This window comes from Notothenia rossii (genome assembly GCF_949606895.1).
Source record: "Notothenia rossii genome assembly, chromosome: 4".
Lineage (NCBI taxonomy): Eukaryota > Metazoa > Chordata > Actinopteri > Perciformes > Nototheniidae > Notothenia > Notothenia rossii.
In genome coordinates this window covers 15,281,608-15,294,179 of record NC_136902.1, presented here as the reverse complement: position 1 = coordinate 15,294,179, position 12,572 = coordinate 15,281,608, and the positions used below count along the sequence as shown (strand labels likewise).

At 39.7% G+C, this 12,572-nt stretch overlaps 1 protein-coding gene across 1 annotated transcript; it reads right to left on the bottom strand.

Moving 5' to 3' along the window:
• Positions 1 to 912: 912 nt before the first annotated feature.
• On the bottom strand, positions 913 to 11,165 carry syn2a (synapsin IIa). Its single transcript, XM_079678881.1, has 11 exons — positions 10,610 to 11,165; positions 5,375 to 5,432; positions 5,189 to 5,280; positions 4,838 to 4,994; positions 4,595 to 4,684; positions 4,373 to 4,435; positions 4,037 to 4,179; positions 3,875 to 3,949; positions 3,583 to 3,685; positions 3,293 to 3,439; positions 913 to 3,138 (listed from the first exon to the last, which is right to left on the bottom strand). The coding sequence occupies exons 1-11, from the start codon at positions 10,945 to 10,947 to the stop codon at positions 3,004 to 3,006; spliced, it is 1,401 nt and encodes a 466-aa protein (XP_079535007.1). The 5' UTR covers positions 10,948 to 11,165; the 3' UTR covers positions 913 to 3,003.
• Between the last annotated feature and the right edge of the window lie 1,407 nt (positions 11,166 to 12,572).

Below are 12,572 nucleotides of genomic sequence, written 5' to 3'. Positions count from 1 at the left end.
CAAGGCCCAAAATACAGGCAAGCTGGAATAGAACAGCCAGATCCGGTAAATACAGGCTAGAATATGCTGGAGAGTTTGGTTGAAGCAGCCAAGACAATCTGGCAGCAGCTAAAAGAGGATGGTATAAATTCTGAAGGACAAAAAGGAACTGAGCTGCAGGTGATGAGTGGGGCTGTGGAAATGAGGTGAGGGAAATAAGTTGAAGTCAGGATCTGAAATGAGAGGAAAAACAAACTAAGAGATGGTGCATTGTGTAACAGATAAAATGCAAGCCAATATATTTGATGACCATGTGTTTTTCTTACACTGTCTTTGAAGAGTTTCTAAAAGTATGCCACCCTCATGTATCTGATATGAAAATGACAAACAAATTGTCATGCCAATATCATTTAGTCCAGCACAACAGCATATTGAGCTAGGATCTCATTCAAAACAACATGTATTTGAATTTACACTTATTGTGAGTATTTGTGGATTCATTTTCAGAAAAGCGGTTACAGCCTTGAGGTTCAGCTTTGGAGCAGTCCTTTGTGAAAGAAATCCTTGTGGGGCCTTTCATTTGAGCAAAAGATAAATGTTGACAGAGTGGTGAGTGAAATTTAAATGTACTTTTGCATGTTTTGATGAATGTTTTAATATACTGATCTGACTCAAATATAGTAATGCCATATTGTTTAAGTGTGAGACAACACAAAGAATGGCACAAACAAAGAGGAGGGAATACATTACTACAAGATATATTTACCACAATATGAATATTGCATCGTGCATTGTTGTGTGCAGTGCAGCATGTAGGCAATCTTTGGAGTAGTATGGATTCCTCAAATTGAATTTGATACATCTTGTATATTTTTGATCATAAGGGTTCCCTTCATGAACAGCACAACAACAGATGAGGACACAGACCATACATGTATTGCAAAGGAAGCTTTATTGCCAGTGACAGAGGGGAAATATCCAGAAAGGACGTTTTTCCACAATATATTGTATTCTGATCTTGATTTAAACAGTCCAACACCGGTTTTAAAAGTACATATATTGAGCAAGTTACCGTGGCCCTTAATAGTTGCAGTCCTGCAGGTCTGAAGATATAGGTTTCACCTCAACACATTGGCCAAAAAAAGACGTCCAGTTATAATTTGTCAAATATCGAGTCTCGATCACTGAACCAAGGGATGACCATGCAGCAGGTTACCTCTGCATGTTCCTCCCTTGGAGTTCAATGCCATGACATATTTCCTATTGAACAGAACAACACACTCATAAAGCCCCAGGCATGGCTTTTACAAGGCTACACTCACAGATACAATGGCACTTTATAAAACTCGGAAAAGAACTGCACACAGAGCTTGCTGAACATATGTCATACTATAGTAACAAATACATTGGAAAACAGGTACAGATTTCTTTTTACAGTTGATTTGGTTGCTTTTTAGCTGTTTCACCATTTAGGGTATTTGATATATTATATAGCCTCAACATAAGCCACTGGACAACAACCAAGTGATTGTGATATTAGTTTAGAAACGCTTAAAAAAAAATTATTGAGTGGATGACTATAGCTTTTTGAATCATTTCAATGGAAGATCTGATTTGAAAATAAAACGATTATTGAGTAAAAAACAAAGATTTGTATTGCACTTTCCATCAAATCACAGGAAGAGTGTTGAATATCCAGAAACACAGACGCTAAAACCTCAAAGAATGTGCATTGTTGTCATAGCAACACCACAATGATAGCCATTATCCAGTGTGGGGGCCACAGGGGGGCATTATATCTGGCAATTGAGTGGCAGATCATACATTATTCACCTTTGTATTAGCAGCCGTAATGCCCGCCTCCTCATAACCGGAGAGACCACCATTTTAATATATGGCATCAATTCAGTGGCTTTGATTCACAACAGTCTATTTGAAAACATAGAAGTATTGTCTTGTTCTCTGGTGAAATTACACACACTGCAGCCCACTCGCTGATATTTACATTGTGGGTTACAGGAGTGCAAAGACCGATTGAAAGTAAATGATGTATTCTTTGGTTCAAAATTATATAAATATATTTAAGTTGTGTGTGCAGACACCTGCACAACCCTTCATACTATAATCTGTATCTTTAATAGAGCTAATATATCTTAGACTAAGTTTTATTATTTATAATGTGTTTATGAGTATCCTAAAATCACTCTACATAATCTCTTTTCTGGTAACATTGTGACAGTAATGATGAACAGAAGGAGAAAGGCCACATACTGTATATCTCTATAGTATGTGTATGCACACTGGTATAACGCTTGATTGGTAATGGATACATGTAAGCTATTTAACTTATATAATATGCATTTCATAAGACACATTCACAATGCATGAATCACAGGGAACACAGCTTGGGTAAAACAGTGACGTTTCATGATTTTCCCACTTGATCAGACATTAGTAACTGACTTGCACCTTCTTTTGTATCAATCATGCAAAACAAAAATAAATATCTATTATATTAGTATGAAAATAATCACCACTACAGCCATACACACTCACGTACTGTACACATATTGAGATACACACACTTCAAACTGCACGATAGTCCACAGTTCGAACAATATCTAAGGTACACACCAAAATAGTAAACAGAAAAGGGGGTAAAGGGCAAATCAAAATATTTATAGCTGGGTCAAACGGGTAGCACAGAGCAGCACTGGACTCAGTGTAGGCACGATCTGCTTTTTACATCATCAACAACAGCCCCAAAGAAAAACCACAGCTACTGAAACAAGGGTGACCCATACAAGCACACAAATCAACAGGTCAACAAGTAGACAGTACATTTTGACACTGCATAGAGTTAAAAACACAGTCCAGGGCAGCACTCAGCTGTTCCGAGCTCACGTCACCAAGATCTGATTCAAGCTGTTAGCATCCACACAAACACACGACTGCGCTTGAGTTTGGCTAAGAGACGTCGTTGTTATCTAGACTTTGAGAATTCTCTAGTTTCTCCTGGGTGACTCAGTTGGCCTGGACTTGTTTTTGGCCCACTGCGACGCCATTACAGTCGAGAATGTACTGCAGACAACCTTGAGGCGGGGCCACAGCACCGTTCTTAGCTGGGTCACCGACAACCTCTCCTTTCTGGCCAGTTCCCTAAAAAGACAAAGCAATTACTTACTCATCCCGCAACTTTGCTGGTTTTCTCATAGTGAGATCTAAACATTTGGGTTTTTGATAGTATATAAACAACGATACTCATCCAACACAAGCCTACGTTTCTAATCTCAGTGCCTGTGTGTTACTGTACCTGGGATGGCTGAATGGTGGTGGGTCTCTGGGGAGCATTGGCTTCCTTCTCTGCTAACTGGTTCATCTGAGCCAGCACCATGTCAGCGATCAGCTGCCTGTCCTCGGCCTGGTGCTCCCCCACCAGAGGCATGGAGGATCCCACCACCTGTGGAACAAGGAGGATTTATTATAGCAGAGAGCGAGGATGTCGACACATACATCTGTCGCATTATTCCGAAAGTACTGAACACTTGACCTTAAGGAACAGGTGTTTCATTGTACGCTTTCAAACAGGATTTTCTCTCCTACCTCTGTGATAAAATCTCTGCCATCTTTCCCATGGATAGCTTTGACGGCGCAAATAGCCAGACCTCCAAATATCTCTGAGCAGGTGTCAACCCACAGCTTGTACCTAGACAAAACAGTTCTGACTTAGACAAGCGGCAGCATAATGAGACACACCGGATTATCACAAGTGATTACAGAAACAGGTTAACGCACCAATAGTTGCTTGCTTCTAATTAACATGTAACATAATACGTTGAACGTCTTTTTCACACTGACATTTGTTTTTGTATTGGAACATAGGAATAACACACACCTATCAGTCATGGCCACCTGTTCGAGCATAGCTGAGCCAGTATTGGTCTTCCAGTTGCCAGATATAGACGTTCTCCTGAAGTGTGTAAAGCCCACAAATTATAACATCTTTGTTTCTCATCTAGTTGTACATTTGAGGTATAAAAAGTGGAGTTACACATACATGTAGGCCTTGTAGTCGTTGCCAATCTTCTGGATTCTGATGTCGTACTTGGAGTCGATGAGAGGTTCTGTGGTGGTGTACGTCTGGGTGAGAGCCACGACACTGGCTATGTCCTGGAACTTACTGTGATTGTCCACCTTCACCTGTACACAAAAACCGACATATGAGAAGAAGAACGAATGGACTTTCAAATCGACATGGTGCAGACAATGTTTTCTAGTATTTTGATGATTTTCAAATGTCTTATATTAACAGCATATCATTTAAAAATGGTTCGCCCAAAAAGTGTATATAACGTATTCTTTCCTAATACTGCACGAAGAAAAATGTATTTACCTTTCCAATACCAGAGTGGGCATGTCCAATCTTCACAACTACAGGGAAGGATGGCATGCTGACCTGAAGTATGAAAGTTATTGCATTATATATTTTTTCATACTTTACGTACATCTTACAAAATAAGCAAATAAGGATAATAATAAATAATTGCAAATAAGGAAAAAATCTAGTTTAATGTCAATCACATATTCTGAAATGATCTTTGGATTTGGTTCTCACCATCTCCTTGTAGTTGGGGTAAAAGGTCTGCTCAATAAGAGGGAACTTCTCAGCACCCAGCTTCTTGTGGGTGTTGATAAGTTGGGCAAACTAGACACACAAAAGGTAAATAAATCATAATTCATAAATCATGTCCCAAAGTAATCTTATTTACTTAGTATAAACAATGCAGTCAGATTAGATCTCATTATTATCCTGTTCCCTGCTTCATTGCTTTACAGTATTCTCCTGCTGGTTGCTTACCGCCCATGGCTTGTCACACAGGTTGTAGATGGACTCCAGCGTGTTGATGCATGGAACGCCTCCATACTGCAGACCAATGACCAGGTTGCGGAAATCTTCATTCTGGGTCATGCTGAAGGCATGTTGACGAATGAGGACAAAGTCCGGCTTGAATGACCTGGTAAGTAAAATTCAAGCAAAGATGTGACAAAACTCTTACAAGAAATATGACAAATAGTGATAAGCATTGATATCAGTGTGGATGATGAATCATGGAGGGGCCAACATCCCTGTTGAATCAACCTTTAAATTAACTTTAATTTATGACTGTGGCGGATAAGTCTTCACTCTTTTCTTTTGTGTGTGTCTCACCTGATAACCTTGGTACCATTTCTGTAGGCTTGCATGTTAACGATGCAGGTCCCGTTGGCATGAGCCACGACGTTGATCTCATTGAATTCAGCCTGAGGATGACCAGAGAGAGACACAAAAGGTGAGAGTAATAAACTTTTCCTCTACATAATAAAATGGATATCGAAGGCTTGGTAAAACACATACCTGCTCCACTTTGATCTCATAATCTCCAGGTAGTTTCTTCCCACGGAATAATTTTGCCCTGATTAAAACAGAAAGACAACTTTCAATAAAAGAAAAAAAGGAAAAAGAATAGAGACCTTAATTGATTACAAACCAAAGGTTAAATTAAGCATTCACGTATCACTTTATGAATGAATGTTGATAAATCCTGCTTTGTTGGGTGAAAAGGGTCCATTTGCAGCACAGTATAGACAAAATCTCCCTTTCACGTTCTTCAAACTGCTAAAGCACAGCCTCCTCGACACTTCTTCCCTTCAATCTGGCAACAAGTAAAGCGATAAAATATTGCAACACTATTCCAAGCTACATGATTGTTGAAAACCAAGCCCTTCAACAGCACACACGCAGATGCAATGAAGACTTTCCTACGGCCTGATCCACTAGCAGTACCACTCAGTGGGGATATTTCAGGACAATGCAGTGATGGAAATGGCTGCATTCAGCACTCTTCAAAACAGGTTAAACAAAAGTGACACCTGTGGGTCTTTTAATTCCCATTTTTCCCATGGATCACTGGATAAATGAAACATTTTTGCCATGGGATTTAAGATGGATCAGTGTCTACATACCGACACCACACAGAGATAAAAGCGGCAGCAAATAATGATTGTCGGTGTTAACTGTGTGTTTGATTTATTGGACTTTTTCCTAGACCTATGTAGCAGGGCTGGGCCTGAGAAGATAAGCCTTGAAAGTACAACTTGGGTGAGCTCAAATAAATCAATAATAAGGATGGACCAAAAAAACCTTTCTACCCTTTTACTTCCACAAATTATCATGTAGGAGTTTTCCTTTCCACAGCTTCTCGCTCAAACTTAAACTTAGTGACATTTACTGCAGTGCAACAGTGTTAAATTGGTGTGAGGCTGAGCATTATGTAACTAATAGGGTCCGTAGAACCTCCATGTTTTGGCTGTGTTTATATTTTTAGACGACATGCGGTGGAGTTCTCATTCCCTCTTCCTCTGAGTTTGCATCACCCTGCTGTCACGTACCCAGCACTCCCTGCCAATGTGGCGTGGAGGTAGATCTGCATTATTCATCCCCAATCTAATTAGGGCATGGGGATCTATTTGGCTAGGGAGGACAACAAGCATTAAAGCATGAATCACTGCTCATATATCTGGGAAAATGAAAAGCCTACTCTACTGTGATGAATATGCTTTGTCAAAACATACAGTGTAGACTGAGGCGGTGTTTCCATTACACGACCCCAAGAACAAAAACAGACACAAGGCTACAAATCCTATGATTTCATTTGAATGTTTGAACTGTACTTTCTCACTCTGCAGAACACAGCCCAGCTTAGCATACTGAGCATGGAAGCCCCGTGTTCAAAGAGGGCACCACCCTATAGCTCCTTTGAAATCTTTCAGCACAGTGCATTAATATGCATAAGTATTTGATAGTCAACTCACATTAAGCAGCTCCTCTGCATGGAGGCCCTCGGTTTAGTCTACCTATTCTCCTTATGTTTGCGTCCATCCAAAAATAAAGGACGTTATTGTTATGTATAAGCAACATTTCTGCCATTTCCCTTAAAAAAGAGTTAGACTCTGGGCAATGTGCCTAACTGCTCACTGATATGAGCCATGAAATGAAAAACCAAATAAGGTCAGAATCCTCTTCCTCTCTTCTGATTTGAAGAGTAAGTAAGACAACATAGACAATGAAAAATTAAGCAACCTCATTCATTGTTGCGGGTTGTCAAATTGCCAAATTACATATATCTGCGAAATTTAAATCACTATTTATTCATTCTGATGAGTCACCCGGGAGCTTGGTTAGCAGGAGTCCATGTTGAATTTTTATGTCTCATCACTTAGCCTAATTAAGATTCACCCTTACACGTGGGCAGGGTTTGAATAAGGTACAGCTCACAGTACAAAACATTCATGTCCTGATTCCTGTTCGAAGCAGGCCCATTTGTGCTTTTGTAATGTTGAACAGTGTGACTGAATATAAGGACTCTGAGCCTCTCTACTTTCAATTGAGCGACAACACGGAGAGAATAAGAAGCAGTACATGTCGACCATTAGTCTGATAAGACAGGGGAACATCTGCTCCTCTTGCCATAAGAGACATTTCTAGCTCAGTATTCCTGGCACAAAACAAACATCTCTGACTGGCAGCCTCATATAACAAGTCAAAGCGTTGTCCAAATGACAAAATGCTGCTTTCTCTATATGTGCTGTGAGCCTAGTAATTTGCATTGATGTTATCAGCATGCATTTAATCTACATATATTTATTCTGCTTAACACAACCTGTTACACAACCCTTTCTTCTTCAGATACATGTCCATAATGATGTGCTTTTTGTTTTCTATAACTGGCTGATTCTAATATTGCAGGACATTTTTGCATTTAAAGGCCTCTGTGGAATATGTCTCACTTACAATTCAGTCACTGTGATTTTCCAGAAATATTAAGGTTTACACACAGTGTTGTGTTTCCCAATATTGTCAGGGTGACACAGTATGCAGACAGTGCTGTACGAAAATGTGTTGTGTGTAAAATATCATCTGGGATCTTAAAAATAGATGTTGATGACAGAGCCTTCTGCCAGATGCAATTAGTCTGAAGGATTCTTCCTGATTTCATTCTGTGTCACCGGTATTCATCACTCTGGCTTTTATTTACAGCATCAGGCAGATATACTGTCACACAAGATAGATACAGCACATACACAAGCTGAGAGACTCAAGGTGGGCCAACATTACAGAGGATGTTGGGTACTTAGTGAAACCTGCATGAAAATAAAGACATATTTCATCTCCTTAAAACTTGCCTACAGCTTTTTTTTTTTTATGTTTTCTTCCTGCCTCTTTGAGAGCTGAATACAAAGTACCCTTTTATATATTTCAGCCCTTTTCTCAATCTTTCTCCTCTGAATCTCACTCAATGTGATATTTGTTTCTTTATGTTATAGTTAATGGTCCAAACAGCACAGTTTGGTACCACATAAATCTCCTATAAGCTACACCAATGTGAATGAAGCTGACACTACACAGAGTAAATCAAGATTGATTTGTAGTGCCGTCGTGACCTAAACCCCCTTTGTGAAAGATCACTTAAAAGCAACCAAAAATAACCAAAAACATGTGCAACTCCGGACTCAGTGAAATTGAGCAGTCATGAAAAATAGATGCAGCACTCAGACAGAGGAAGCCTTTTGAATGAAGCATTTCAGCTCATTCTCCCAAGTGGATGTATGCTCGATATATGAAGCAAGAAACCATTTAAAACGATACTAGACTGCAGAGCCCATGAACCCAATGAACTAACATTATATAGAGCAAATTGCATAAGGAAAGAGAAATAATGTCTGAGCCGTAAAACACTTGCTGGCAACACTTCAGATATGGTTTAATACGGACAGTTAGAACAATGGAGTGTAAAACATCATCTCACTCCCAGCTCTACCAACTCAATATTCTCAATTAGAACGAGCTTTGATAAAAGGCATGGTTTAATTTATTATACTGCGTTTCTCTGCCAAAACTGCAGAGCAGAGTCAGTGTATTGGCACATCGGACTGTAATCCTTATTCTCCAACAAGCAGCTTGCTATCCACTCACAACAAATGTGGAACAAGTGGACGCAAAAGTCTGGCGCCCATCCCGTTGATCTTATTAAAATTGATCAACGGTTCTGTAATATAAATGGCTAGTCCTGCACGCATAAACAGTGTATACTGCAAGTCCACCTCAATGAACCATGCTGATATCCTAATTTCTGTGGGACTTGTTTTAAGGGCATTTTCCTCTGAAGATTTAATTACATTGTCTGTTTATGTGCATCTAAATCAGCGTGAAATTAAATCCTGCATATGCAGTAATGAGATACAGATGACACATACAGCATTAACCTTGATGTGTTAACCATGTATAAAACAAGACATCCAGACCAGATGCATCCAAAATGGGAAGGCCATCCGGTCTAATCTGTTTCCTTGATCTGTTGGACAATGTTTACTATAGGTAATTTTCATAAATTCAGTCAATTTCAATGAGTTAAAGATCAGCTCCAGCTACCGAATATTGTGATTGGTATTATCCAAGCATTTGGAGTGGGTCCATCAAATCAGTTTACCATCCAGTTTGAAAGTGCTGAACATTAAAAAGGCATCATAAAGCTGAGTTTTGGTTTCCTGATTTTTAACTCTAGGTGACTTTCCATAGATGCTTTGCAACAGAATGGAATATCACATAAGATGAGTTGTGGGATATTCAGTAGAATGTGATATCCAGATGCACAGCTCTACACAGACACCTTGCTGTGGAAAATGTGTCAGCAGTGTAAACAAGGTTATAGAATCAACATAATGTTTAATTTACAAAAATATATGAATAACTACACAAAATAAGTTTTGTCTAAGGCTTTGTGCATACTGATTTGAAACAATTGAATTCCTTACTACAGTTGACTGACAACAATGCTTGTTCTAAGCTACCTCAGAGTTAGATCCCACAGGATGCTGACTGTCAGTGCATCAGCTTTAATGTCGTAACGAACCCTCTTGCCCCCAGCAGGATGAGAATATGCAGGCTATGGCCACCCTATATACTGCACATGACTTGTATGTTCGACCAATGGAAACCACCATGTGCTGCAGATACATGTCATGTGATCTATCAGTGAGCAGGGGCAACCCCCAATAATGGAGGGAAAGCACTGCAGTATTCAGATCACTAACAGGGAAATAATGTACATTTCCATATTTTGCCCAACTTGTGGATCATCTTTTTTCAGAATTTCAAAAAGTTACATTAAAGGGCGTATGTTGTGAGTTAATGGAAAAAATATTTTACAGGCAGCTGTCATAAACCCTGCTTTCTGTTGCTACGATATGTATAACCGAACCAAATGCCAAAGAAAAACCCATCCTAAAACACAGACAAATAGAGGACAATAAAAATGACATATCTCTATCTAATGTAGTTACTCCTGAAAATTAATAGACCGTATTTGCTTAATTACTGTCTGCCTCTTGTAATATCATTACACAGGGATGCTAAACCATCAAACCACAGGAGTAGTGCCCATTTCCATCTGCAGGGTGCATGAAACACATGTTGTTGTCAAAGGATTCATGTGTAGAAAATCAGTACAAGGATGAGCAAACAAATAATACATAACCCATAAATGATTTGAGATGGATTTAATGACTGAGTAAAGAAAACATATTTTCTTACCACTCCTGTTGTGGTTCATCAATTACCAGGAGAATCTTGAACTTCTTAGGCGTCGTGACTTGTGTCTGCTCCACTAGCCCTGCTGAGGCAGCTGTCTGCTTAACAACGTTGGTGATGGAGCTGAAGAAGCCTGCTCCGCTTGACTGAGATGGCTGAGGTTTTCTCTCTGGAGCAGGGGAAGTGGCTGGAGGTGAAGGCCCAGTAGTAGGAGACTTGGCAGGTGTGGGGGAGGCAGGTGGAGCAGCCTGAGCCTCAGGCCTCTGGAGGTCTTGCATGTAGCCATTGGGCAGGTTGGAGATGAACGTGCTGTCCGAGAGACGCCGACGCAGATAATTCATGGCTGCAGCTGAGAGAGGAGAACAAGCACTGGGTGTGGAAAATGATTCTGCAGAGGAGTCCCTTTTCCCAGTGTGCAGCTGACGATGGCTGAGCTCTCAATGCAAACTCCCAGCAAATGTGTTCCCTCCCAGTTCAGCAAAGCATCCTCAGAGCAACCCCTCACGAGCAGTGACGCTTCGCTCTCCCTCAGCCAATCCCTTTCCCCTGTGCTTCCTTCACCCACTGCAAATGATGCTCCTACTCTCCTTCCTCCTCTCGTTCTCTCCTCTCTTCACTCTCACTGGTGTGCCTGCCTTCCCTACCCCTCCCCCATTTTCTACTGCCTCGCAGGCGTCATGCTTTCTTGAACCACAGCATTTTAGATAGAGGGGTTTCCAGTGTAAGTGCAGGAGGGTATACAGAGTACTACACAATAATTGCCTTCCTCCGGCTCCCCCTGTTTCTTATGTTTTCTTTGCCCTCTGTCCATGCACAGCATGTGTGTGTGTGAAATGCAGCCATGAAATCTAAAATGGCTGTTTGGACTAGTGGGCAATGTTGAATGAGAGGAGAAGCGTCAGCAGCAGTCCCCTAAGACACAAGTGCCTGCAGTAAACCCTCTCTCTTAATTGATTTATCGATCCCATTTAGCTACTGATTTTGGTTATTACATTTTCCTACAAGACATTCTTTTCCTGACTGTTTTATATGACTTAATTAGAAGGCACTTGTCTACCATGGCACAACAATATTATGTGCAATTACATTTTGATATATATATATTTATGTGTTTACACAATCGAAATACTTATGAAAGCATAAAAACACAACATACATTTTCTGTATTATATTGTCTGTAACTGAACATTTACTTTCATACATTTTGCTGAAAAAAAGATATTGACCAACTTAATGTCTCATTTAGCAAAAAGAATGTGAATGTCAAAGGAGGAATCTGCCCCTGGTACTCTTTTATATACATTAATGGCTGTTCTGGCATGTTTTCATTGGTAAATACAGGGAATATACTTAGAAGGAACTAAAGCGGTTTGATGAAAACCTCAGAGACTACCACATCTCGTTTTCAGTAATAGATTCATATTTTGAAATTGCATCAAGAAACAGATCAATAGATCAATAACTCATCAATAACACACTCACCACAAATCTTGTCATGGGGCAGCACAGTTCACACGATTCTGAAAGGTGCACATTGACTCTTAAGCACAAATCAACCTAAGATTAATAAATGTTATTACTAAGGCAACGGAATATTTATTTCTCAGCATGAACACTTTTATACGAAGTTAATCGCTTTGAGCAAACTCCCTCAGCAATCAGGAGATTTAAACCGCACTGACCAACACATCCACAGGCCACTTGGAAAATGTAGTAAATATAGCAACGGGCTATTTGGACAAAAAAACTCCTTTAGTACATGGTATATCATTATACAAAATAGTACGTTGTGTATGAACTGGGGATAACAAAAGAATACGACAAAATATATTTCGAAAATACATCCTTGCATATTTGATATCCCTTTCATTGTTGAGTATAAGTGAACGCTTTGTTCAAATTTGCTTTGTATACTGCTACTATTTCTAGACTTCATGGTGCACAAATAAATATATCTCTAAGTTTT

What these genes read in the sequence shown, in the direction of transcription:
- syn2a (XM_079678881.1), bottom strand. Translation starts at nt 10,947, where the DNA reads ATGAATTATCTGCGTCGGCGTCTCTCGGACAGCACGTTCATCTCCAAC. An exon ending in AATGGTACCAAGGTTATCAG is followed by an intron (nt 4,995 to 5,188) that starts GTGAGACACACA and finishes TTTACTTACCAG; the next exon opens with GTCATTCAAGCCGGACTTTG. An exon ending in CCCACTCTGGTATTGGAAAG is followed by an intron (nt 4,180 to 4,372) that starts GTAAATACATTT and finishes TTTTGTGTACAG; the next exon opens with GTGAAGGTGGACAATCACAG.